We start from the raw sequence: 26,066 nt of genomic DNA on the forward strand, positions 1-26,066 counted from the left end.
TGAGAGCCTGTTCTTACAGCTTCTTTTTGATGCTTGCTTTTTTCTACCTAAGTACTTACTTACTTGGTTGTTCTGTTCTGTTTTGCGGATGCACTATAGCCTTATTCCCTGTTTTTCGAGGACCTTATTTTGTATTCCTTAGGGGCATTTTGTGAGCTACTTATACACTTAGTATCCCTTATAGGGACTTCAACTTCATCTTTTCTCCCTCCCTATGTCCAAATGGGTGATAATGGTACCACAGGCATGCAGACTCATTGTTTTCTTATGTAAGCCATTTTTCTGCTTTATTGTGCACCTGATGCTTTTAATCTTCAGCAGTTTGGTGTTGTTTGGATCTGTTTTTAGCCTTTAGGTGTCATAACTACCTAATTGGGTTACAGCCACTGCTGTTGCTTCATGTGGGGTGGGTTTATACATATCTGCATTCGCACCTGTAGGGTAGCTGTTGTGTCTGCTGATCTTTTCAGTTCTGTTCTCCTGGGACGCCAGTTCCTTTGGTTTTTTTGTATCCCTGTCTTGGCATCCTTCTTTTACAGGAGACTAGGTTTACCTTTCTTTCCTGTATCTTCCTACCTCCTTGTAGGTGAAGATACTGTTCTCTCCCTCCCAGCTCTGTATGCCACTTCCTCGTTTTCGTGGCAACATTTTTCTATGTGGCAGGCTACTTTCTCTTTTTTTCCTTCTCCATTTTGGAGAGGTTCCTTATACCACCCCTCCTTTTTTGGGTGGGGGTTTTTCATTACTTTCTCTTTCGGTATATCCTATCTCTGTCCAACTATGTATTTCTGCTATGTATTTCTGCTGGTTCTGCACCGTCATCCAATGTTGGGGGCTTTTTTCCCCTTCATGGAGTTTGCTCCCTATATAATTTGTACTCCCAATTTTCGTCTACAGCTTGGTTAGGTTTATTACCTGTTTCTCAAGTTTCCATTGAGCGTTGGTCGGGTTTCTTACCCGTTTCTCCAGCCTCCGTGAGTTGGACAAGATGTGATTCTCAAAATCGATTATGTGCTAAACGTAGTTTCCGTCAGCCCCTTCTGTTTCACCCTGGTGGTTTTCTTCTTCTTTTTCTTCATGGTAGACTTTCACATGCTGTTTATTATTCATTTCACCTGTTAAAAAATACCTTAGTCTGCTCCTAGCGTAGGCTATCCTGTGACCGGGGGAAGCCCTGCTCGGTACGGAGGACTAAGTGAGCCCAATAGTCTGTCGATATTGGTTCCGGGACAAAGAAAATTACATTTTTTTGTGGAGAAAAGGAATAATTCAGAGAACTTTAGGCCCCTCTTGGCCAAACACAAGCTACACCTGATCTCCCAGATCCAAATCTTTTTCACCAAGGTCCGAATTGCACCCTGTTTCACACCCAGGGGCTTAGCATACCATCTGTGTCACGCCCAGCGGTCCAAGTGAACAACACCTCTCACTTCTTTCAGATAGCAACAGTGTTTGAGAAACCGGTAGTACTGAGAAAACGCTTTTAGACTAAAAAAGAGGATTAAGGTGCCGGCCCTATATCGAACCCAGGACCCATGCGTACCATCTGTGTCACGCCCAGCGGTGCAAGCTTTGAGGCCTCAACCCTGTATCACAACCAGGGGACAATAATACCATCTGGGTCACACCCAGTGGTCCAAGGGACAACCAATATTCCCACTTCCTAGCGTGCTGACTATCAAAAAAGGTTGACTTCCGTGGGAACGCCTCCGAGGCCTCCTTGCGACTACTCAGCTCTGACGCATAAAATAGGTAACATGCCAGATTTCGGTCAGTGGCAGGGTGCTCAGGTTAAATTTGTTCACTTCTTCCTAGTTTGCCATACGATAAAATCCTGGCGACTACGGATCAGATGTGGTTTCTTACACTTTGACACCGGCTTCAGGATGGACCTCCGCCTAAACACCTAAACAGCAGAACTTCCAATTAGTTGCAGCGCCTGCCCACCTTCCTTGCTGTGCAGATGTGAATCCATCCAGGTGGGGTCCCTTTCCCTCGGCTGCAGTTGTGTGCAAGGTACCAATCTCTCCTATCTGGCTCACCACATTGTTGCTCGAATTTGAATTTATCTTGAAAAAACAAAAGACGAGGCGTTTGGCAAAAAAGGAACAGTTCATTTCATTAAACGCTTCAGCCGGGAGCACAGTTGTAGAAGTGGGTCTGAGTACTGTCTCAAATTACAATCAATCTGAACAAGACTTAAATAGTTTTTCGGTGTCATAAAGTACTTCCGACAATTCTTTTTTGCTAAAAGAATGCAGACCTCGTCTGTGGAGTCATAAATAAAGCCCCTGATAAAAAATGCAGGTGAGCCTCAACCTTGCGTGGTCACAGTGAGGGTCAGTGGATAAGTTGTCCAGATGTCTGGCCTGAGGGGCGTGTATACTGTGTGTGCTGTGTCCTGAATGGACATGTGTTCTTACCTTTATGCAGTATCTGAATTTATGAGGTTTTGGAAATGTGCATACCTCTCTGGCCATGTGAGCTTTATTGGGGTCAGTCTCCCTGGACCATTGTGGTGTTGCTGCGCTTATCTGGGGAATTGACCTGAGTTTCCTGTTCGCATGTTTATCTGCCGGCTAGGTGCCGCCTGACCAACCAATCAATCAATCAATCAATCAAAGCATTTATATAGCGCACTACTCACCCGGGGGGTCTCAAGGCGCTGGGGGAGGGGGTCCGCTACTGCTCGAACAGCCAGGTCTTGAGCTGCTTCCTGAAGGCGAGGTGGTCTTGGGTCAGGCGGAGGTGGGTCGGAAGGGAGTTCCAAGTCTTGGCGGCCAGATAGGAGAAGGACCTTCCTCCTGTGGTGGCTCTTCGGATGCGGGGGACGGCGGCGAGGGCGTGGCTGGTCGATCGAAGCTGGCGTTTGGGAGCGTAGAAGTTGAGGCGGCTGTTGAGGTATCCTGGGCCTTGGTTGTGTAGGGCTTTGTGTGCATGGGTGAGGAGCCGGAAGGTGATTCTCTTGTTGACCGGGAGCCAGTGCAGGTCTCTCAGGTGTCCGGAGATGTGGCTGCGGCGGGGGATGTCCAGGATGAGTCGTGCTGAGGTGTCCTGGATCCGCTGGAGTCTCTTCTGGAGTTTGGCAGTGGTTCCGGCGTAGAGGGAGTTGCCGTAGTCCAGACGGCTAGTGACGAGGGCCTGGGTGACCGTCTTCCTGGTCTCGGTGGGGATCCATCGGAAGATCTTACGTAGCATGCGCAGGACGTTGAAGCACGACGAGGAGACGGCGTTGACTTGTCTGGTCATGGAGAGGGAAGAGTCCAGGATGAAGCCCAGGTTGCGAGCGTGGTCTGTTGGTTTGGGTGCGCTGCCCAGGGTGGGGGGCCACCAGGAGTCGTCCCAGGCGGAGGGTGAGGATCCCAGGATGAGGACTTCCGTCTTGTCCGAGTTCAGTTTCAGGCGGCTGTTCGACATCCACTTGGCTACGTCTGTCATCCCTTCGTGCAGGTTGGCTCTGGCGGTGGCGGGGTCGTTGGTGAGGGAGAGGATCAGCTGGGTGTCGTCGGCGTAGGAGATGATGTTGAGGTTGTGCTGGCGTGCGATGGCTGCGAGGGGGCTCATGTAGGCGTTGAAGAGTGTTGGGCTGAGCGAGGAGCATTGAGGAACGCCGCAGATGACTTCGGTGGCCTCCGATCTGAACGGGGGGAGGCGGACTCTCTGTGTCCTTCCGGCGAGGAAGGAGATGATCCACTCCAGTGCCTTCTCCTGGATTCCGATGTTGCTGAGGCGCTGCACGAGGGTGCGGTGGCAGACGGTGTCGAATGCCGCGGAGAGGTCCAGGAGGATGAGGGCCGCTGTTTCTCCGTTGTCGAGCAGGGCTCGGATGTCATCGGTGGCTGCGATCAGGGCGGTCTCGGTGCTGTGGTTGGCCCGGAAGCCAGACTGTGAGAGGTCGAGGGAACCGTTCGTCTCGAGGAAGGCGGCCAGTTGCTTCTTGACGGTCTTCTCGATGACTTTTGCCGGAAACGGGAGCAGCGAGATGGGGCGGTATTTCTTGAGGTCGGTGGGGTCGGCTGATGGTTTCTTAAGTAGAGCGCTGAGTTCGGCGTGCTTCCAGCTCTCCGGGAAGGTGGCGGTGTCGAAGGAGGTGTTGATGATGTCCCGCAGGTGGGGTGCGATGACAGCGTCGGCCTTGTTGAAGACGTGGTGAGGGCAGGGGTCTGTCGGAGATCCGGAGTGGATGGAGTTCATCGTGCGGATGGTGTCTTCGGTGCTGATCGGGGTCCAGGCGCGGAGGGTGGTGGTGGGGGGCGGAGGTTCGGTCGTGGCGTGCGTCGGTTGAGTGCTGAAGCTGTTGTGTATGTCCGCGATCTTGTTGTGGAAGTAGGAGGCGAGGGAGTTGCAGAGGTCTTGCGAAGGGGTGATGTCGTTGTTTCCGGCGTTGGGGTTGGAGAGCTCTTTCACGATGTTGAAGAGTTCCTTGCTGTTGTGTGCGTTGTTGTCCAGTCGTTCCTTGAATGCGGTTTTCTTGGTGGCGTGGATCAGTTGGTGGTGTTTTCGGGTGGCGAGCTTGAGGGCAGTCATGTTGTCCGGTGTTGGGTTTCTGCGCCAGGTTTTCTCGAGTGCTCTGCAGTTCTTGGAGCTCTTGAGTTCGTCGTTAAACCATGGGGCTTTCTTGCTGCCGGGTCTGCTCGGCGGGGTCTTCAGAGGGGCGAGGTCGTCTGCGCAGTCGCTGATCCATTTCGTGAGGTTGGTGTCCGCTTGGCTGGGGTTCGTTGTGCTGGTGGGAGGGTTCTTGCTCAGGGAAGTAGCGAGCTGGTCGGCAGTGATCTTGTTCCAGCTTCTGCGTGCAGCCTGTTGCTGGTGATGGTGGATCGTGGTCCTTCTGAAGCTGAAGTGGACGCAGCTGTGGTCCGTCCAGTGGAGTCCCGTGGCGTGGCTGAAGGCGATGTCCTTGCTGGATGAGAAGACCGGGTCGAGTGTGTGTCCGGCGTAGTGGGTGGGGGTGGTCACCATTTGCTTGAGTCCGAGGTTGGCGAGGTTGTCCAGCAGGGTGGTGGTGTTGCGGTCGTTGTTGTTCTCCAGGTGGAAGTTGAGGTCCCCGAGGAGGATGTAGTCAGCGGAGGAGAGGGCGTGCGGGCTGACGAAGTCGGCGATGTCCTCGCTGAATTGTGTGCGTGGTCCCGGGGGTCTGTAGATGAGGGTGCCTCTGAGGGTGGTCTTGGGGTTGGTGTGGATCTGGAAGTGCAGGTGCTCGGCGGGTGTGAGGGTGTCGTCGGTGTTGGTCGTGATGCGGATGGTGTTCCTGTGGATGATGGCGATGCCTCCTCCAGTCTGGTTGATGCGGTCCCTCCGGATGATCTTGTAGCCGTCCGGGATGGCGATGGCGATGTTGGGCGCTGAGGAGGCATTCATCCAGGTTTCCGTGAGGAAGGCGACGTCTGGTGAGGTTGTGTCGAGCAGGTTCCAGAGCTCGACGGCGTGTCTGTGGACGGAGCGGGTGTTGAGCAGGATGCACTTCAGGTGGGCGCTGCTGGAGTTCGGCTTGGTGGGTGCTGGTGTGTTGTGGGTCCGGTTGCAGGTGAACTTGCAGGAGTGGCAGCTGAAGGGTCCGTGGGTGCGTCTCGGAGTGGCTCGGTAGCATCCCGGGGTTCGGCCGGTGTTGAGAGCGATGAGGTCGGTGGCGTCGTAGGTCCGTCGGGTCGGCTTTCGTCAGTGGGGGCCAGGGGTCCTGGCGCTGGGCGCGGGCCAGGCGCGGACGGGCGCAGACGGGCTTACCTTTGGCGCGCCTTCGGCGCTCATTCGGTGCTCCCGCTGCACGCGTCCGCTGCGCGGTCGCTCTGGGGGCGTCATAAATCAGGAGCCGGGAGGGCGGGTCAGCTGGGTGGCGGGAGCGGGGCGGCCAATGGGTTGAAGGTGGGCGGGCCGCAGGGGGCAGCGGCAGGAAAACGGCACAGGCGGGCGGCTCAGCGGCGGCTGGGTCGCTCGGAGCAGCGGCAGCAGGAGGCGTCGGGAGCAGGAGGGGTGACCCGGCCTAGTTAAAGGCACAGTGGTCACTCAGTGATCAGTGACCAGTGATCTGTCAATCAGTAACCTCATGCCGAAGTCACAGAGCCTGCCTGACTATGTATTTCTGAGTGGAGAGTTCATGACGGGTGAATTTGATCATAGTGATGGGATTTCGCTTGTATATGCCAGTGTATCATTATGAACATTGGTATCGATTTTATCAATCTTAACAATAGAACATGGGTAAAAGCTAACCATTTTCTGCTAACCATTAGCATGCTATTAATTTGCTTTAAGGTATTAAACTATCAGAAGGGTCTTTTTTGTCTCGGGATCAAGCCTGTTATAATTATGCCAGTAGAAATCAGTGAAGTGCTGAATTTGTTTGGGATCAGTGGAATATTAAATGAATGCAGAGTCTACATTACTCCTGTTGCCAGAGACCATGGTCGGCATTACATTAATACGACTCTTCACCAGGACCATGCTGCATGTTTAGAGAAGTGCAATGCTCTAGGGACATCACAGCATTGCGAGCTGGTTTAGACCCACTACTGTCATTAACAGAAGCTAGAGGGCTCAATTTTGCAGATTGGACAAGGATCGGTTGGCAGGCGGTTGCAGTGTGTACCACATCCCCTACTTGGGAATGTATGGATCTTCCCTGGGACCCCTAGACCACCTCCCAGAAGTTGCCCTAAGGTGGGCACACTTTCTGTGGCACTTCCTTAGAGATGTACGTTAAGTGTACATTTTGAGAGTTTGTTTGCTCGTGTCGCAACCTCAGTTTTCGAGTGGAGGAGCGGACATAGTTCCTCTAATAAAACAGCCCACGTTATCATGCAAATGAAGGGACGTCCTCTTGAGTTCACAGTGATGCAAGGTTTGCACCTGTACCATCAGTATTGCAGGACACTCAGCACAAGTATTTCAGCACGTCCTGGGACACAACGCTGGCAGAAGTGTTTGCAGCACCCTGCTGGTATTTCTGTTAAATCGCTAGTCATACATTTAACCCCTCCCATGCTCATGACGAGCTGAGCTCGTCATGAGCCGTGGAACGCTCACAGGCGGGGCTAATTCCCCTGCTGTGCTGAGTGTTCCATTAAACGGGCGTGGTCATGATGAGCTGAGCTCGTCATGAGCACACGAGAACCGTGGCTCATGACGAGCTGAGCTCGTCATGAGCACCGGGGCGCTGTGCGCGCCCCCCTCCCCTCCCCCAGCACAGCAGGGGAATGTGCCCCGCAGCCAAGGGGTTAAGGAAAGGCATTTGCTTGTGCTTGAATCAGCATTCACTCAATGTACATGTCTCGGAAAAATGCGTTACTTAACAAATTTAAAGCTAATATGCGCTTACCTCGGTCATGCATTTTTGGTTCCCAACCGGATAAAGTTTACACTTGTTTGGGGGGTGGCTAGGTTTTGGTCCTGTACATAGCACTGGCACCATGTGGGGTCCTTGTGTTCATTCTTCTATACAGATGCAGTACTGTAGTGCAGTATGTTAGTATCTAAAACTGTTACTTTAGTTAGGTGTGTATATATCCCCTCTTATGTCCTCTTACTTGGTCTCCTGCGTAAGACCCATGCTGACATATCTCTAAACTGAAACCTATCGACTAACTTAGCGGCGATTGGAAACTTTGCAACTTGAAGACCAGGTAGGCCTTTGTGTCAGACGCTTTGTTGGCCTTACTGGCCAGCCAGTGGCAATGGCCAGCTACTGCCACAAAAACTCCATATTTTCGTTTGTGCGGACTGTCTGAAACTTGAGATTGCTAGTAGCATGTTTACAATGACAGTGTGCACTGAGTACACAGACAGCCCTCTCCTGCTGCACCTCAGCCCTGTCTCTCAATAGATTGTGTGATGCAGGCATGCTGCTGCATGTGGGTCTTGTAGTATTCCCCTTAGATGTCTTCTGGCAGTGGAATGTGTGTGCTTTGACGAAGGGATGCCTGTGCTTACTTGGTGTTTTCTATTGATGCAGCTGCCCTTTTTCTGCGGTGATTGTTTCATCTTGTGTTTTGTCAAACAACGGCAGTGTTTATGGCTGCTGTCTGAATGGCAAGCAAAGCAAACCACATCCTAGGAGCGGAGGAAGTACAGAAAACGTGCGCCTGCCGAGTCCTGAAAAGCCACAAATGGGCTTCATGTTAATATAGTGAGACCTCCTCCCCGCATTACACTTCAAAGGAAGCCTGCTCTTTAAACACTGCCATGTTCATGGAAGGGAGGCCAGATGCCTGCTATAATGTTTTCAAAAGAAAGCCTCTGTCTTAATTTTAAGTGATTTGCTTTTCTATCAAACTTGGAATATAGATATATAATAAAATATATTTTGGGGTGTTGGAAGCTGTTTTGGTGCAGTAGAATGTAGACAGGGCACAGTCTGCCATGCCAGCTGGGCTTCTCTCATCTTGTGTCTGAATATTCAGACAGCTAGGCCATGCCAAGCTGCCTCCAGCAGTGAGGGGTTCAGGGTAAGATTTGTTTACCTATGTTTCGGATATATATGTGTGCAGTGTTAAATGTTATGGGCCTAATTCACAAACATGTTGCTTTGTTACACTCCTGGCTTACTCCTGAATGGCTGGTGTAGATAAGACGTTGAGCTGCGAATACTTGGCTGAGGAGGTGATCTGTATCTTTATTTGGATATTGTAAATCATAATGAAGATAAAGTCATGGAATGCTGTGTAACAAATCCAATGATCGTGCACTATTAAAAATGTCAAATGTAATACTTATGGGGCTCTACATTCATTGTTGTGATGAGCTAGTAACGTATTAAATACTTAAGATTTCTGAACATTTAGCAAATTGGTGGGGTAAGCGGTTATTTTCTTATTGTTTATGGACATAGTAAAACCTGCCAGTGACTAGAAAACTGAACAGAAAAAAGTCACTCAGACGAATGTTATAATGGAAGGTCTTGTTCCTTTTTTCTCCTCTGGTGAGTGATACTTGTGGTTACATTTTCTAGGATACAACAGGCTTATAAACAGATTAATTCCGTTCCACTTCTTGTTTTTTTTGTGCAATTGGGTATTCTTACCCTGTCCAGCACTCTTACATTCAGTGCTCTCATAGGATATCGCCCACACTGTGACATAAATCGCAAATATTCTTGCCTCAGAACTTAACTGCACAGGTTGATTACAGTTCACAAATGGCACTCTGTCAGACCTATTCTCCCTACTTTTCCACCTTCAATCACTTTGTAGGTCTTACCCGAGACAGTGAATGCGCTGTTGCTTGCGACGAGCCATTCATTCTATAAAAATAAAAAAAACCTCTAAAATGGGCTTTCAACCCGCCCATTACTTACCATTGGTTGGCTTCATTGTCACTCTTAGTTTCTTCCTTTTCACTGGTGAGCACCAAGTACTGATTAATTTCTCGATTAGTATTCTTCCGCGCTGCTTTCGCTCTGATTGTGGTTCTTATCTATTTAGTTCTTTTTTTGCTTGCAAGACAACTTGAAGCCATTAGAGATGAAGCTCATGCTTCCTGGTATTTCCAAGAGTTGAACGCAAACAACTAGCAATAACAAAACAAAGCAAGAGCCACGTGTCGCTTTTACTAACGATGAAGCTGTAGTCACTCTCCCTTCATTTAAGACTGTTGCCAGGCAGAGGGTGTTTTTCTGAATTAACGTTTACCTCTGTGACACACTTTCTTATTTGTTGGTTACCTTCTTTATAAATTAGAGGGTGTTTTATTCATCATTACCCACACAGTGATTTCAAAAGGTCTATGCTTCAACTTTGCCTCTACCCACCCCTACAATCACTCTTATCTCCCTTTACCTCTCCCTAGCCCTGAACCCTCAATTCACCCTCACCTTCCTTTACCTCTACCCACCCCTGACCCCTCAAGTCATCCTCACTTCCCTTTACCCACCCCTGGCCCTGCATGATAAAGGCTGTGAGGTTATGGCTGTTACCCCCCATAGGCAGGGCACATCCCCAACCCATCCTTAAACACTCTCTTTCCTCTGCCCACCCTATAATCCTCAAGTCACCTTCCTTTACCTCTACCTACCAATAAGCCCTCAAGTCACCCTCACCTCGCTTTACCAGCCCCCCCAAGCCCTTATCACCTCTACCCACCCTGAACACTAAAGTCACCTTCACCTCCACTTCACTACCTTTCGGTGAGCCCTCAAGTCTCTCTCACCTCCCTTTACCACTAGTCACCCCCAAACCCTCAAGTCACCCTCACCGGTGGGGTAAAGTCTGCATGGTAAAGGCCCAGCGTGTTAAAGGCTGTGAGGTAAAGGCTCTTTCCCCTCAGGCAGGAGGGATCCCCACCTATTCCTTAAACACTCTTCTGCTTCTGGACCCTCAAGTCATTCTCACTTCCTTTACATCTACCCACCCTGAACCCTAAAGTTTCCCTCGCTATCCTTTACCTCTACCCACCCCTAAACCTTAAAAAAAAATTGTTTTTATAAAATAAAGAGTATGCTATTATTTTTTAATACTTATCCGAGTGGTAAAGGTACAGATACTTACCTGCATGGTAAAGACTGCATGGTAAAGGTCCTGCGTGGTAAAGGCTGCAAGGTAATGGCTGTTTACCTCAGCTAGGACACATTGCTGCCCATTCCTTAACCACTCTCCTCCCTTCACCCTAGTGCCGCTAAATGTTTTGTGGGCACTATCTATCGATTGTTTTATGCCCTTCAGTATGTTTGGCAGGTACATTCACTTCCTTGATAGTTTAACTCTGCCCTCCCTCTCCTACCCTCACCAAATACCTTATGTCTTGTCTGAGACAGTCATTGCAGTGTCGCTTGCAAGCCATTTTGCTCACTTACAGAGGGCTTCTAGCCCACCCTTTGTTTACTATTGGTTGGTTTAATCATCACTCTCATTTCCTTTGTTCCCTTAGGTCAGCGAGTGCTGGCTTTGCTTCCTCTTCGCGCCTTTGTCCCTACCCTGGGAGCATGGCCCAAGTACTGCCTCTTTTGTGCAGTCTAGGGTGACCAGATTCTCAAAATAAAAAACGGGGACAGGTCATAGACATAGAAGTAGGACTACTGTTTGCAGTAACCATCGACATAAAAGTAGGATTATTTGACAGCTGTCAAAGACATAGAAAAAGGACTACAATGACCGCTCCCTCCACAGACCGAGATGAAGCATTACAGAAAACAAATCCGAGGTCTTTTATTGGCACCACTCTCCTTTACACAGCAGCATTAGTACTTCTTATTACATTTACACTTTTAAGGACTATAGCATATATTTGCCAAAAATCAATAAAACATCACAGGCTAGCAAACGCCAGTGCAAAGAGAGCATGCGGGCGCATACTCAACCGGAACAATGAAAAACAGGGACATTTCGGTGTTTAACTGGGACACTGATTGAAAACGGGGACATTTGAGTCACTTGGAGAAAAGTGTCGGGACACGGGGACATTTCTCCAAAAACGGGGACCGTCCTGGGAAAACGGGGACGTCTGGTCACCCTAGTCCTACCACATCTCACCAGTTTCAGAGATACTTTTTTTTCATTTTACCTCCACCCTCTTCATCCCCCCACTTACATTATTGCTTACACTGCCACCTCACCTTCTTCCTGTGATGTGCTTGTCCAGCGCTCCCCGCCTCAGTTGTTGCTTGCCAGGTCCAACCCCACCATCTCCCCATTCTTTGCTTGCCTCCACTTTTCCTGCCAGAAAAAAGCGCTCCAAAGTCAAGTCAACAGGTTTCAAGATGATACAAACAGTGCTCCGCTCCCTGATCTGCAAAGACTTTTTGGCTCTGTCTTCATGTGGGCCAACACTGCAAACTTCAGCTCTGTGATAAAATAATTATACATTTTTTGTGAAAACAGAGAATAATCCATACTAATTAAACAAATCACTGCCCCTCACGGTCAAGGCTGGCTGCGTCATAACAGTTTTTTTAATAACTTTCAACCATGCTGCTGTACAACATGGCTAAAAGAAATTGACAATGCCAATAGCTCCCACTTTGACAAGACCTTTGCCATTGCTCGTTTCAAAGAGCTCATGCAGATCATCCTCATCTCCATGGCTTCAACTTTTTCACTTCTCCAAGTCCTTCCTTAGCATCTGTAAAAAAGTTTTCGGGCAACTCTGCACTGTGCCTAAACACTCCGCTGAAGAAGGGCGACATACCATCTGCTTTCAAAAACCTCATGGTCTTCCACTTCCTTCATGACTATCTCCAATATCCCTTCATTACTTAACCACAAGAACCATTTGCCTTTTTTGTCTTTTCTCTTGCCTGTGTAACGTTTTTCCTCCAAGAACAGACCTCTGGTATCGCACTCAAAATGAGAAGCGTGTCCTTGACGACCAGCATCCAACTTGTGCTGCTGAATTTGAAAATACTATGTCTGGTCTGCAGTTCTTAAACTCTGCCTTACCACAATCAATTACCTCCACCTGGGCACTACTCTAGTCCCCCACCCCTTCCTGACCACAGCATGGCTTGACCTTGGCTGGAGATGTGACTCTCCCTTCTCAGCGCAAGCCATATTCCTACTACTATGTAACTCTTCCTTCGAGGTAATTCAGGTAAGCGGCAGTGAGAGTCCTGATGACTTGACCATTGCAACGTCCCTGTATGGACCTGCTGGGGCTACGGGCAAGCTTGGGGGATGAAATGAAATACTATATCAAGTAGAGGCCACACCAAAGCATGAAGTAGGCTCCTATAGAATCCATATAGTTGATGGTCTATGGGAAGCACCTGTATGCTTTGGAGGGGTACTTTACCTGATATAATACAAATGGCCTTTCAAGAACCATCGTACTTGTTCTTTACTTTCTGCAGAACGTGTGCAACTGAGCAATACACATACATAACTCCAAGCTTATCACAGGCAACATGTGGCTTCATAAAACAAGCATTGGCAAATCCAGTAGTTCTAGCACTGGCTTTCACGCTTTATACTTGTTCTTTCATGGGGTTTTTTTAAAGCTCTGTTGTGAAAGCTTCCAGGCTACGATCAGTCTAACAAAATATACATTGGCCTAAAGTAAAACTATGTTTTAGTCTCGAAAGGCACACGTTGCCGTATTAGTCCCTTGACTAAAGGGAGCTAACTACTTTTGTGTAAGTGTTTGCCTCTTATTGAAAGGCAACCTGCCATCACTCACAATGAAGTTAGTGAATGGCTGAGGTTGACTGAGCTATTGCCCCATTCTGTGAGTTGTAGTTGGCGAGAGAAAAATGAATGGCACAGTAACAGACAAAAGTATGAAGAGGGCTGCCTTTAAAGCATATAATGTTAGTAAAATCAGACCTAAAAAGCAGCAAGAATTGGAAAGGCCAATAGTTCTTCTCTTTGGAGACCTATTGACTTTGCCAGTTGTTCCAGTCCTGCTGTACAGGATCCCTACTACGGTACAGAGTGTCTTTTAAAAAAAAATGAAAAAATCCATAGATGGCCAGACATCATCATTTTGTAGGACACAAGCGTCTTTTTCTGGTTGTTGATTTGGTTTCGGTGCTCAACAAAAAATTCAAAAAGATTCAAGAGGAGGGTGTGGGGAAAGTAACACAGGCAAAAAATGTATGTGGTGGGATAAGCACACAAGGGCACGGAGGAAGCAAACCTGCAGCGAGCACGGCATTTTGGTACATGAAGGATACAGCAAAAAAAACACAGGCACTGTCATAGTGTTTAAACAAAACGAAAAAAGTTGCACCAAAAAATGAAGCTGTGGAACCACATACAGAATTGTGCCATGCTCCAGGGGAGGGACTAAGCCAACAAGAGGAAGAGAAGCCCACAATGGCTAAAGAATTAGAACCTATCAAATGAGTGACCATGCCAACGAATGGTAAATAATTGGACAACCCTCACAGGATACAAGTGCTGGACAAGGAAAAAGTTTTTTTGTTATAGGAGTGGTTGCTACATGCGTGCTTTTTTTGTTGAAGCTTAGATTGCGCATCTCTCTGGTTTGCTAACAACTTCTTATGGGCATTCTGAAAGCTTCCCTGGCAATGCATTTCCCCCCATTGCTGACCAATGGCTTTGTAGTTTGTAACTCACATTTGCTTGCTTTCTTTTTGCTGTCTTAATTTGTTTTAGGCTACCCAGCTTGAGTTTGTCCAGTGGAGTATTTCTTGTTTACTGTATCCTTCTGAGTGCTTGTTTTCTGTAAACAGGCTTTTAAACATTGTTCTTATCTTGTCATATGTGTTGGGTATTCCACTCTATGCTATGCCACTCCATTCTGTGACACTCCATGGCATGCCACTCCATTCTACGTTACTTCACTTCACTCCATGGCATGCCACTCCGCCTTATGCCCCTCTACTCTAAGACACTCTACTGCATGCCACCCCACATCACTCCACTCTATGCTCTTCCACTCTGTGCCACTCCACCTCACTACACTCTAATCTACTGCACTCCACTCCACCCCAGTCTACCCCACTCAACTCTACTTCAATCTACCCCACTACACTCCAAATTACCACCTGTCCACCCCTTCCCACTCCAATCTACCCCACCCCAATTTATCCCACCCCAATCTACCCCACCCAAATCAATCCAATCTACTCACTTCACGCCAACCTACCCCAATCCACTGCACTCCGTTCCAGTCAACTCCAATGCAATCCACCCCACTCCATTCTACCTCAATCCCACCCCAATCTATCCCAACTCCACTCCAGTCTACCCCACACCTCTCAATCTAACCCACTCTACCCAAATCTACTGTACTCCATTCTGCCCTTGTCTACCCCACTATGCTCCAATATGCCTCAATCTACCCCACCCCACTCATCTCCAATCTACCTAAATCCACTCCACACCAGTCTACCCCACTCTACTCTATTCCACTCTATTCTACCCTATCCCACTCCATTCTACCCCACTCCAATCTAACCCACTCCACTCCAGTCTAACCCAATCCACTCAACTCCAATATACCCTACTCCATTCCAGTTGACTCCACTCCAATTGACCCCACTCCACTTCAGTCTACCCCACTCCAACCTCCACTTTATCCTACTCCATTCCAATCTATCCCACTCCAACCTCCACTTTATCCTACTCCATTCCAATCTACCCCACTCCTTCTCACGTCAGTCTACCCCACCCCACTCCAATCTATCCCACCCCACCCATATCTACCCCATTCCGATTTACCCCAATCTGCCCCACTCCACCCACCCCAATTTACCCCAAACCAACCCACCCCATTCCAATCTATCCCACTCCAATATACCCTACCCCACGCCAATCTACCGCACTTCAATCTACTCCACTCTGGTGTACCCCACTTCACTCCACCCTACCCCACCCACTTCACTCCACTCACTTCACTCCACCCTAATCTACCCCACTACATCCCAGTCTACCCCACTCCAATCTACACAGTCCACACCAATCTACCCCACTCCATCCACTCCACCTCGATCCAATCTACCCCATGCAACTTCAATCTACTCCACTCTGCTCCACTACACTCTGCCCCAATTACCCCACTCTACCCAGGCCCACCTCACGCCACTAACTTATAGCCATGCTCAATAGCAGCCACTCTGGTGTACAGCATGGCTAAAACGCATTGCCAAAGCCAATAGCTTACCCATATGCAAGCTCTGTTGGCTTTGTCAATGCTTGTCTTTTAGTAGTTTTTGAAAAGCCTTCCTTTTGTAATTAGATCCCGCAGTAGAGCAGTTTTATGATCGTCATGAAATACTAAGTTCTCTGACCGCCCCCTCCTCCCCGATGTGTGAAGAATTGTAAAAATGCTCAATAAAATGTACTGACGACAGCAAATGACGTAACTGTCTTACTCAAGTTAGAAAAGAGCATAATGTAAATATCAATGTGTTGTAAAGTCACGGTATCCATTGAGGACAAGTTATTCGCGCTAACTCGTTATTTTTTTAGTGTGGCTGGGCAGAGCACTGTGAATGCAGTTGGTAGGTTTTCACATTGACCCACTCCAAGATATTTCAGTTTAAATTAAAGATTATGTCAGAGAATTGCGTTAAAATAATATTGCCGTTTCTATCTGACATAAAGGGCAATCGGTGCAAGCCGTTCTGTTTGTGCCTATCACTGTGCATATATTTGCAGAACATATGGTGCGTAAGTTGTGCATTGTTACTTTAAGAGGCTCGGGTTTTTGAGGTGTTGGAAAAAGATATGAAAACAAAAGGACTGAACCGTGAGAGAAAACAAGGAACTTTCTTTGTAATCCCATTACTCGGAAAAGGCCCGTGTTTCTTCTGGGAGGTGAAGCCAGGTTTTTGACAGAGTTATCTTTCAGACTTCTGCCCCACTCACTGCCTGCGAGAGGCCTCTCTGTTTTTTTTCTGTTTCTCAGCCCTGCTCTGCCAACGCTGCTTCCTGTCAGGCTCTGACATGGCCCCTTCTGTACGGGCTCCCCGCCCCCCTCTTCCTTTTCAAACACACTAAGCCGGGAGGCTGATCCTGTGCAGAAAATATCCCTGACATTTGAGGCGCTCCAGGGATACAGCGCGCATGCGCACTTCGCCCCACCCGCCCGAAAGGAAGCTGCCTCGCATAGGAGCCATACCTAGCATAGCCTGCATGTCAGAGCAGTTTAACTTGCAGCGGGCTGCGAGGACAACTACCCTCTGCCTTTGTCCTCTCATATCTTTGCTCGCTTTTTAAAAAATATAATATCAACAACCCGATTTAAGGCTTCTAGCAACCTCGTAACTTGTATCGACGACATAAACAGAATTTGTTTCGCAGCCCCCTTACCCTGAAACCCTTGAAGGGTGTTTCATCGCCGTCGCTGGCTGAAGTTTATTTTGCGCGTTACTTCTGTGCCTGCAGTCGGAGGCCGGGCCTCTCGCTGTCGGGGTGTCTGACCGAGCCTGGAGCTCGACGCTTGCCGCCTTCCGCGCTCCGCCTCCGGGTGAAAAAGCACACGAGCTGGTCTTCGCTGCTCGCCCGATCAATGCTGTTTATGAAGATGGACCTGTTGAACTACCAGTACCTGGACAAGATGAACAACAACATCGGCATTCTGTGCTACGATGGTGAGTCTGGCCGGGTGTTTAAAAAGGGCAGGGGCTGTCGGTTTATTTCTTTTTCCCCTCAGTTGTAGATGATCTGTCCGAGCAACATTATTCATGGTGAAACATTCATAATTTTAAATCGACCGAACCGGCAGATGTTAATTTTAGTGAGCCGATTGCTTCATGTCTCAAACTGCCTTTTTGGAAAGCAAAGTTAGGTCCTGTTTATACAAAGTTAGATAGAAGTAACCGGATAGTTGACTGCGGGGCACTGAGAGCGCCTCTAAATACGTCTGCATTCAGTGTAAGTGTCAGAACACTGGGCAGAGAAGTGTCGGTTACGTGTAACTGGTTTCTCCTTCATTTGCGATATATTCTCTTATGGTTCGTGCATGAAAATCGAGTTTAATGTCCACCTATATATGTATAATAGGTTGTCAAAGTAGTATCTGTAGATGGATTTCGAAAAAGAAAATTACATTGAAGCTGACAAATATGAATGTTCTCACAAATTCGGACAAAATACTTGCTTTTGAAATCAAATTATGCTTTTGTACTGTGCTTTTGTGTTTATGCAGTAATCCGAAAGTTCGCCACTTTCAAAAAGTAGGACATTTTTGACTTTGCACATTAAAATGTATATTTGTGTTTTTTATACAGTAATCCGAAAGATCGTCACTTTTCTGAAAGTAGGCAACAGATTTTACCTTGCACATGAAAGCCTGTTCCATGTTTCTCCTTTATGCAGTACCCGAAATTCGAAAGCTGTGCGGTCTTTCTCTAGACTTGTATTTACTGTGCCCTGTCGACAGTCTTGATGTTTTGAGCATACCAAGGCACGAGTAGTTTTGCAGAACAGTGTTAAGAGTGCTCGAAGTGGTCATGTGTTAGATATCGGTTGCCGGTCAGAAGCAGAGAGCGGAGCCATGTGCCTGGCAGTGGTAAATATTGGTGAGAGGCCGGTCAGGAGGCGCAGCACAACAAAGGCCGCTCCGCTGTCTGCAGGCGTCCCCGTATGGCGAGGCACAGACCGGCCCTTTGTTTGGCCTCACGCTTCCTGCTGGGCTCCGAGAAAGCCCTGACATTGAAGGATGGGCCTCCCCCGCCTACCGCCCCGTCTGCACGCACTCGCCTTTTGTGGGAAGCGCTCCGCGCCGCCGGCCCACTCTCTCTTACGTCTCTCCGTGTCATGCGCGGGTTGTTTCTGCCTGGCTGGCCGCCGTGCGTCACGCGGGGCTCTGGGGTGCGAGGGCCGGTGTTTGTAGTTAGTTTTTGAGGAAGATTGGGGTGACTTCGAGGCGCACACATATTTCCCCTTCCTAACGTAGTGCGTTTTTTTTTGTACGTGCAGCTTGAAGGGACTCTAATGGCCAAGTCGAGGGCGGAGAAAACGGCACCGCTGAGCAAACTCTTCTTGGCGGGGGCAGTGTTTTCCCTGTCACCGCAGAGCGCCAGTCTCTGACGACACGGAACCACACCGACCCCCCCTACTCAGGGGGCGTAAACTTGAGCTTAATAAGGGTCTTGCAGAAAGAAAAGGAAGGCCCTGTTCGTTGGACTTTTATTTATTTGTGCAGAGCCCACAGCTAAACTAAATGGGAGGGGGTTAGGGGGCTGGAAACAGTTGCGACTAAAGTTTGTTTTATGAAGGCAAATAGGTTGTGGAATTTGGGCGCACACGTTTATAAGCCATGCCGGAAATTAACTTTATTCTTGATCTACTGGCGACGTGCACATTTTCTTTCGGCCAAGTGAGCTGTAGTATGTCTAGCAGACACACATGGGTGAAATCCAGATGGTTAGAGTGACTGATAATTATGCATTTATTCGAAAATGCAAGGCTTGGGTATTCAAGGGCGGCTTGAAAAGCACCATACAAATACCATATCAATGCGACGCATCATATGCACTAGGTGTCCAAAAGTAGTAACCCCTCCTCCATATCAGTTCCAGTAAAAACAAGAATTAATTGGATCAGTTTTTATATGTCCAGTATTAGTTAGTATTTCGGGTATATTCAATATCCCCTTTCCTCTCCGGACAAACATTTTGTATATATTGGTAGTTCGGCCCCAGGCAGATCTAGTGTTAAAAAACTTCCTTTATTCTTACTATACGGAAAGCGCTGTAAAATGCTCAAAGTCCAGTGAAGTGTTTTTTTCAAACACTGCAGCACTTCAGTGGATTGTAAACATTGTAGTGATTGCAGAATCAGTTTACGTTGACCATTTTCCTGAAGGCTGAACCCACTCCAAGCGCCTGCGATCGCTTCCTCTGATCGCTTTCTCTGATACCTTGGCACACGTAGTGTTATTGTTGCACAACGCCAGCGAGAGTCACTTACTGATTTTTTTTCATGTACACTTTTAATTTGAGAAATGACTCGCAAGGCGTGGTTTAGAAAAATGTGATGGTTGCCCAAGTCCCTGCAGTATTCTTTGCACTCGCTGTTGGATTCGGACATCTGGTACCGTTTTACTGATTATGCAGTTTAACGTTGTTTAAAACATCCTACATAAATAAGTCTTCCAATCAAAAAAAAAGCCAGGCTGGGCCTCCCAGTGACAACACTGCCGGAGAGGTGTTTATATCTGCGTGGTGGCAGGCATGTGAACTGGTGCTTGCGACTGGCCTTTCGTGGGCGTGGTTTGCTGATGAGTAAATTCTCCCATGCTTGCCACATCTTTGCTCTGATGTAAATCCTGTTAGGAGTTGGAGCCACATATATAACCATTTCAAAATCCTCCCACGTAGTTTTGTAATTCAAAACGGCCTCTGTGCTCAGCGTCGAACCATATGCGAACTGCAGAGAATTCTTTCTGGCTACTGCAGAGCAGTTACAGAGGCCTCTCAGTAGTACATGCCCTGTAGTAAGGTTACCTTACCGGTCTTTCACAAGGATGCTGCGCTCTAGTAGTTCTGGATTTTTATTTAACATCCCTCTGCATTCTGCTGGGAGATGTAGTCCTGGTACACTGCAGTTGATCTAGTGGAACTCAAACTTTATCTTTGTGAGATAAGGATTAAGAGGCAAACACTGTACATTATGTGGGTGTCCACTTCTAGATATAGTGTATAATTTTTTCATGCTTGGAAGTTATTGTTAAAATAAATTTTTGTTAAATTCAATACATATTTTTTGAATAGCTGATGTTTTCAGCTTGTTATATGCACCAGACATGTTTACATTATTTATTTAAAAAAATACATCTTTTGCAGTGATATGATTATTGTGTATTGTTTTGGTCTGTTGATCTTTATTCATTTGTTTAATTCAAAACTCGGACACAATGGTTTGTTACCAAAACGCCCAGGACTGGAGCGTTGTACTCTTGGGGCTTCAAGTCGTATGGCAACCTTGGCCATCAGCTGGTAGCGGATGGCCTTTTTATTTCGGATATTTGGCTGCAGCATGAGAAAGTGTTAGAGCAGGTGGTGGGTCTGCACACAGACAAAAGGTATAATATGCAACTGTGCATATTTTGAATATAGTTTTATGTAGTGTAAAAGAGGCCCCCTTGGGCGTCAGAGCACTATAACATGAATGGGCGGACGCACAAGGCATGCTGGTCTTGTTTACTCTTGAGACTTCTCAATTGCTCTCTTCCTATCCATCCCACACACACCTCTATCTAGTAATAACTGACCTATCTGCTGGAGACGCAGTCCGTGATAACACGGGTCTTAAGGATATAGTTTACAGTAATGTCAAATAAGGATTCCTGGGGCCTTGCAGGACTTTCTACACTTGCACATTAGAGGAACTGGTAACAGTGCATTATAGAACCTTAAAACGGGTCACCTTTGTGATTTGGATAATACATGTTTAAATACCTGTTTTCTCTGGGCGGTCTTAAATCTCTTCTTTAAACTTGATCACAGTTTTATAAGGAGGAGCTGGTGAATTGGTGTATCTAGTTAATGGATACAATAATTCGGTTCCAGTGAATGGAAAGTTTTGAAGTAGCATTTGCTGGATAGTGATACAGGAGGAAGGGTGTAGAGAGGGTGGGTGTGTGCAGCTAGGAAGCACGCCTTACCAAATACTGCCCAGATGTTGCTAATTCCCACGCCTATTCTTTATACAGATATGTGAAATTTTTTCATTGAAAGTCTCTGGAGGATGACGTCACCTGTGTCTACCACGTGGTCATGCTTGTCATACATAACTTGGACACATCTGTGCTTTCTTTCAACAGGAAATGCCTTGTGTAGGTCATACTTACAGTACTAAACAAGTTGGGTCATAATTAAGTGTGACACAGTTGTTTAGCTATAGCAGTGGTTTTTCTGTGTCGCACAACGAATGCATATTGGCGGGATATGGGTGTGCTTGAAATACGTGCACCGCACCCGAGAACTGTGAGCCCAATTCACAAAGCTATTTCTGTGAGTAAACGTGACTTACTCCCTATTTAGGTGTGTTTTACTCTAGAATTTCTGTGAGTAAGATAATTGTAGGGGAAAAACTATGAGAATCCGGCACTACTAGTGTTTATATTTTTATTTATCAGGAACATAAAGCATTTCCTACATACACCTACATGGTAAAAGGAAGTACATTGGCAAATGGCTTGAACATTTAGAAATGGAAATGGAGTGTGCTTGGTGAGGAATTGGACTTGTACGGAGACAGAAATACAAATATTAAAGTTGCATATTTCATTGAAGGACATGGTTGTCAATGATATGGGCAGTGAGTCAATGCAAATTGGTTTAAGGAGTTAAATAGTCCCCACTGACCTCATACTGTGATCTGTAGGGTAGCACGTTCGAATTCCAGCAAGGCCAGCACAGCCTTCCTAGGTTAAATTGTATAATATTCATTTTTGTGATGTGTAGCCCTCAGAAATGGTAGATGCATGCTTCATAAAGATGTTTCTAGATTGAGTCAGGCAGCTTGGAAAAAAAGCCCATTGTCAGTTGACCAAGAATCTAAGTCTGTCCATTGCTTAACTGTGTTTTCCTTTATTGTTGCCCTCATTGGCTTTATTCTTATTCGATGGCTTGCTTTGTCCAATTTGTGTTCATCCCTTCCCTCAGCATGTCCTCCTTACCTGTGTACTTCCACTGCTCACTTTTAGATAACTTTTTTCTTTTTGCACCACATACGTGTGCATGTGTGTTCCAGTTGCTCTCTCATGTGCTTCTTTCTCTATTCTCTTACTGTCTCTAGCATGTGTTTCTCGCCCCTTGCACTGTGTTGTTCTCCCTCGCTTGTGTGCTTCTCCCCATCAATCTGTCCAACCAGAATGCACCTATCTCTCACAGTGCATCTTTCTAGTGTGCCGTGCCTCTCACCGCCCCTAATACTACTGGCCCCCAGCTGTTCCTCCATTGCTTGCCAACCTGACAGTCCTATTATTAAAAATTAAATTTGTATATTTTTTATACTTAACAAAAAAGGGCACTATCGTGTTACTTTTCTCAAATGTACAGATCCATTTCGGATTGGTAAGAAGTTAAAAAAGAAAAAAAATGCTGTTTTGGAGGCATGCCAATGTGATGACGCTTGCAATCATATGTCCTCGCACATTGGTACACCATACAGAGTAATGTGGTCACGTCATAATGTCTTTTCCTCCTTTTGTTCATGCTGTGTAGCATCTGCATTTTTGGTGATTCTGTACAGCATGAACAAAGGGCATTGGCAGAGCCAATATGTCTAAAGGCGAGACTTGTTAGCTTTGCAAATGCTTGTTAAGAGTGCTTTGCAGGTAGGGGTAGTATATGAAAGTTTAACCGGAGTGTGCTGTGATGCCTTAACAATAGCACAAAGTGCACTGAATAAACAAGAGCAAAATAACAATTGTGTTCCATACACCAGAAGGTGGAATAAAACACGTAATAACTATAACACATGTATTTGTAAAGCACGTGGTCACACCTTGGAGCTTTTTGGCCCTGGAAAAGAGGCGTTTATTTTTACCTAACAGAATGTAAATCATGTTATCGACTTCAAAAGGCTGAGTGGGCCTGTCAGAGTTCGAACCTCTGGCCATGAAATCGTACTCGGGTTTCTGGAGTGGATGCATTAACCCACTGAGCCACCAGACCCTGTTGGCTGGAGTCAGTTTGGTCGAAATCCATAACTAAAGGTCATTGTGTTGGCTTCCTGCGCTTTTGGCTACAGTGCAGTTAATTGATGACTTTGGTATCATATGTAGTCCTTTCATTTGCCTCTCTGTGTTTATTTTATTACCTTTACAATGTCGCTTCACTTGACCTTTTTCGTAAAGGATTAATTAGTGTGAAAGCACATTTCAGTCGTGATCATAGATCTCCAGAGCCAAGGGAGCTTGTGGCAGGTTCTGCTCGAATGCATTTTGCTGGTTATTGAGTAAATTATGTTGAGTTGGGTTTCTCTTCGACTGTTTTGTTGGAGTTTGTTGATTACTTTATTTACGTGTTCAATTTGCCCTTCGTTTATTTTGCTGCAGATACTTTCTGAAGAAAAAAAAAAGTTTAGTAAAACCCTGATAGCTCATCATTCTTTCCCCGGGTTCCACAGCTTCTTTTCACTTTCTAGTGCCACTTTGATCGATGGCATCACAGTGACCAAGGAGGCAGTAAAGTGGCACAATCATGTGTAATACTAAGGGTGCCTTTTCTGCTGTATATGTAGTGCTGCTCACCAGTGGGCCGAGTTAGTTATCTTTAGGGGTTGGTTGTTCATGTGGTGTGTGAGGTTGTCGGTTTTTTTGCCAGCAGGCACTGCACAAGCTTCCTTCCCGGCTTCCCTCAGCCTGGCAGTTTGCAGGCGAACCCCTGCATTCCTGGCTGGGCAAGCGACACTGACACATTTCGAATTTGTCATTGATGTGAAAATATTGCATCATTCTTTTGTTACTTCCGGATACCTGGGAAGCAGTGTCGGGCGCTGACCGGGGGCAAAGCCCGCGTGGCACTAACATGCATTTCCTTATTTCTCCTCCTCCTACCTGCCGTTTTTGTAATCTCGGAATCACAGCAGGGTCTGCACTTGGCTTTGCAGCCTGCCTTGTTTGTGCGTCGAGTCCTCTCTTGCACGGCTCGGTGTTTTTGTTACATCATCCTCTGCTGTCATTTCTTTATATGTTGAACAGTGACATGTAGGTCGGGCCCACAGCCAACGCTTTAGGATGTTAACCAGAGCTTTAAGTGTGCCGGGTCCGGAAAAGTGCCCAGACCCGCCTGTAATTAAAAGCTGACTTTAAAACAGGTCTTTGCTGGATCCTATATTCATGTCCTTAACTGCACATGGAAAGGCGTGGTGTGATTTTTCAACCGTTTATGTAAAAATGTAATGGTTTAATCTGTTGAAGGCTTCAAAGGAAAAGAAAACAAGCATTTGCGATGCAATAGATCTCACACTTGAAGAGTTTGAGCTATTAGCATTGTAAATGACAATGCCTTTTATTTATGTGTTGTTTTAAAACAGATAAATAAAAGGCATTGTCATTTACAATGCCAATAGCTTAAACTCTCGCGAATGTGAGACCTATTGCATTGCAAATGCATTCGGCGCCAGTGGCATAAAGATTTTAATTTGTAAAAAAAAAAAAAGTTAGGAGAGTGTGGCCTAAGCTATTTGGGGAAAAAAAGTGCTCGGAGGCTGTAATTAAAACCTACCGAGTAACAACACACGTAACGGGGTTGCTAATGGGAGGTTACAAAATGAGACAATACGGCACTAAGGAGGGTCTACTAAGCCTGTTGACCAATGAATCCTAAGCCTGTTGACCAATGAAAACCCACAGTTTACAGTGGACAATGACACAAGCCAATGAAAAACATTGGCAGAGAGTGGGCGGAGCTTAAAGTCCATACCTGAATACTGCATGCCACAGAGCAGCGCATGCACTACCTAGGCTCGACCTAAAAATGTGTTTATAGGTGAGTGGAGTGAGTGTGTTGGGGCAGTGGAGGAGAGGTGAGACAAGGAAGAACATGCAGAAGGATTGAGTGAAAAGACAGCGACTATGCTGGAGGAGAAGACATGAGATATGATGCAGAGATAGTATTTCAGAAAGATGTGCGGAGAAACAGGGCGTAAATGTGTAACCAAGGAAAAGATTGCAGCTTATTGTGGTGTAAAGGGAAGAGCAGGGCTGACACACTGTAAAGACCATTTCCCCCACCCAGGGGAGGAGCGTCGCCCCCACTGCCTTTCAGCACTGCAAAAAAGGAAAAATAAAATAATAGTAATGCGCTGTTGTTATCATTTTAATTTTACTGTGCTGAGGTAGTTTTGTGGGGTGTGCATGGGAAGCGCGGTGGGGGTTGTGGTGGGCACCCTCCTACGTGCACATAAATGTGTGGCTGGCCATCTTGGTCCGGCCAAACGGTCATGCGAACTTCGCCTGTTCTCCACCCGGGATAAATTACAGCCTTGGTGAAGAACCTGCCCAGGCGTCCATTCCCTGGCTGAGCACCGAACCATGGTGCTCAGACCAATCATAACGCTGTGATTGGCCTAGGGGAGCCTGGTTGCTTTCTGTTCGCACAGAAATCAGGAAGAGAATGGAGAGGACAGAAGAGAGGCGGCGGCCGGCCTCAGACCTTTGTAATGTTTGGTTCAGTGTCATATTTAGATAATGTAAACATTTTCAATGTTCATTATTCGTGACATTATTGTTGCTGGTATTCATTTATCTTCCAGTGCTAACAAGCAGTGGCAACGCCAATCGGACGGGCATGTTTAGGCATACGATCGTTGCTATGTGATATAATTGGATGTCATTAAAATTACCAATCTGTCTGTCATCGGCTAGGCCGTCCCATAGAGGCGCTACTGAACGATAGCAATCTTGTTGTGTCACCTTCACGTTGTTTGTTTCACAACTTTCTTTATTGAAAATACAGTTGAGGTGAATTCTCCATGTTGCTGAAATCACCAGTTGTCAAGAATACTAACAGTTTGCATCTATTTTCCAAACAATCTTCATACTGTGATATACAAAATTATGTATGTTCCACAACTATCCCCAATGCATTTTTGACACACATTCTTCATCGCTTTCTTTTGACTTTGCTCTTTTTCTGTATATTGTGCTACATGAAGCAGAAATGTCCCTCTTGTTCCAAACTGCGAAGGCGTAACAAGGCACACAGATCTTCTGCCCTT

At 46.8% G+C, this 26,066-nt stretch overlaps 1 protein-coding gene across 2 annotated transcripts in view; it reads left to right on the forward strand.

Annotated features, from left to right (window-relative positions):
* Positions 1–26,066, forward strand: part of VGLL4 (vestigial like family member 4) — a 343,498-nt gene that overhangs the window by 189,670 nt on the left and 127,762 nt on the right. Inside the window, exon 1 of one of the 2 annotated variants that reach the window (XM_078661407.1) lies at positions 16,410–16,981. The exons of the other annotated variant lie outside the window; for it this stretch is intronic. Coding sequence (XP_078517533.1) covers positions 16,900–16,981 — 82 coding nt within the window. The 5' untranslated portion in view covers positions 16,410–16,899. Of the gene's footprint in view, positions 1–16,409; positions 16,982–26,066 lie in introns of those variants that run through there. 2 annotated transcript variants of the gene reach the window in all.

The sequence above is a fragment of the Lissotriton helveticus genome, chromosome 9, assembly GCF_964261635.1.
Source record: "Lissotriton helveticus chromosome 9, aLisHel1.1, whole genome shotgun sequence".
In the NCBI taxonomy this organism is placed as follows: Eukaryota; Metazoa; Chordata; class Amphibia; order Caudata; family Salamandridae; genus Lissotriton; species Lissotriton helveticus.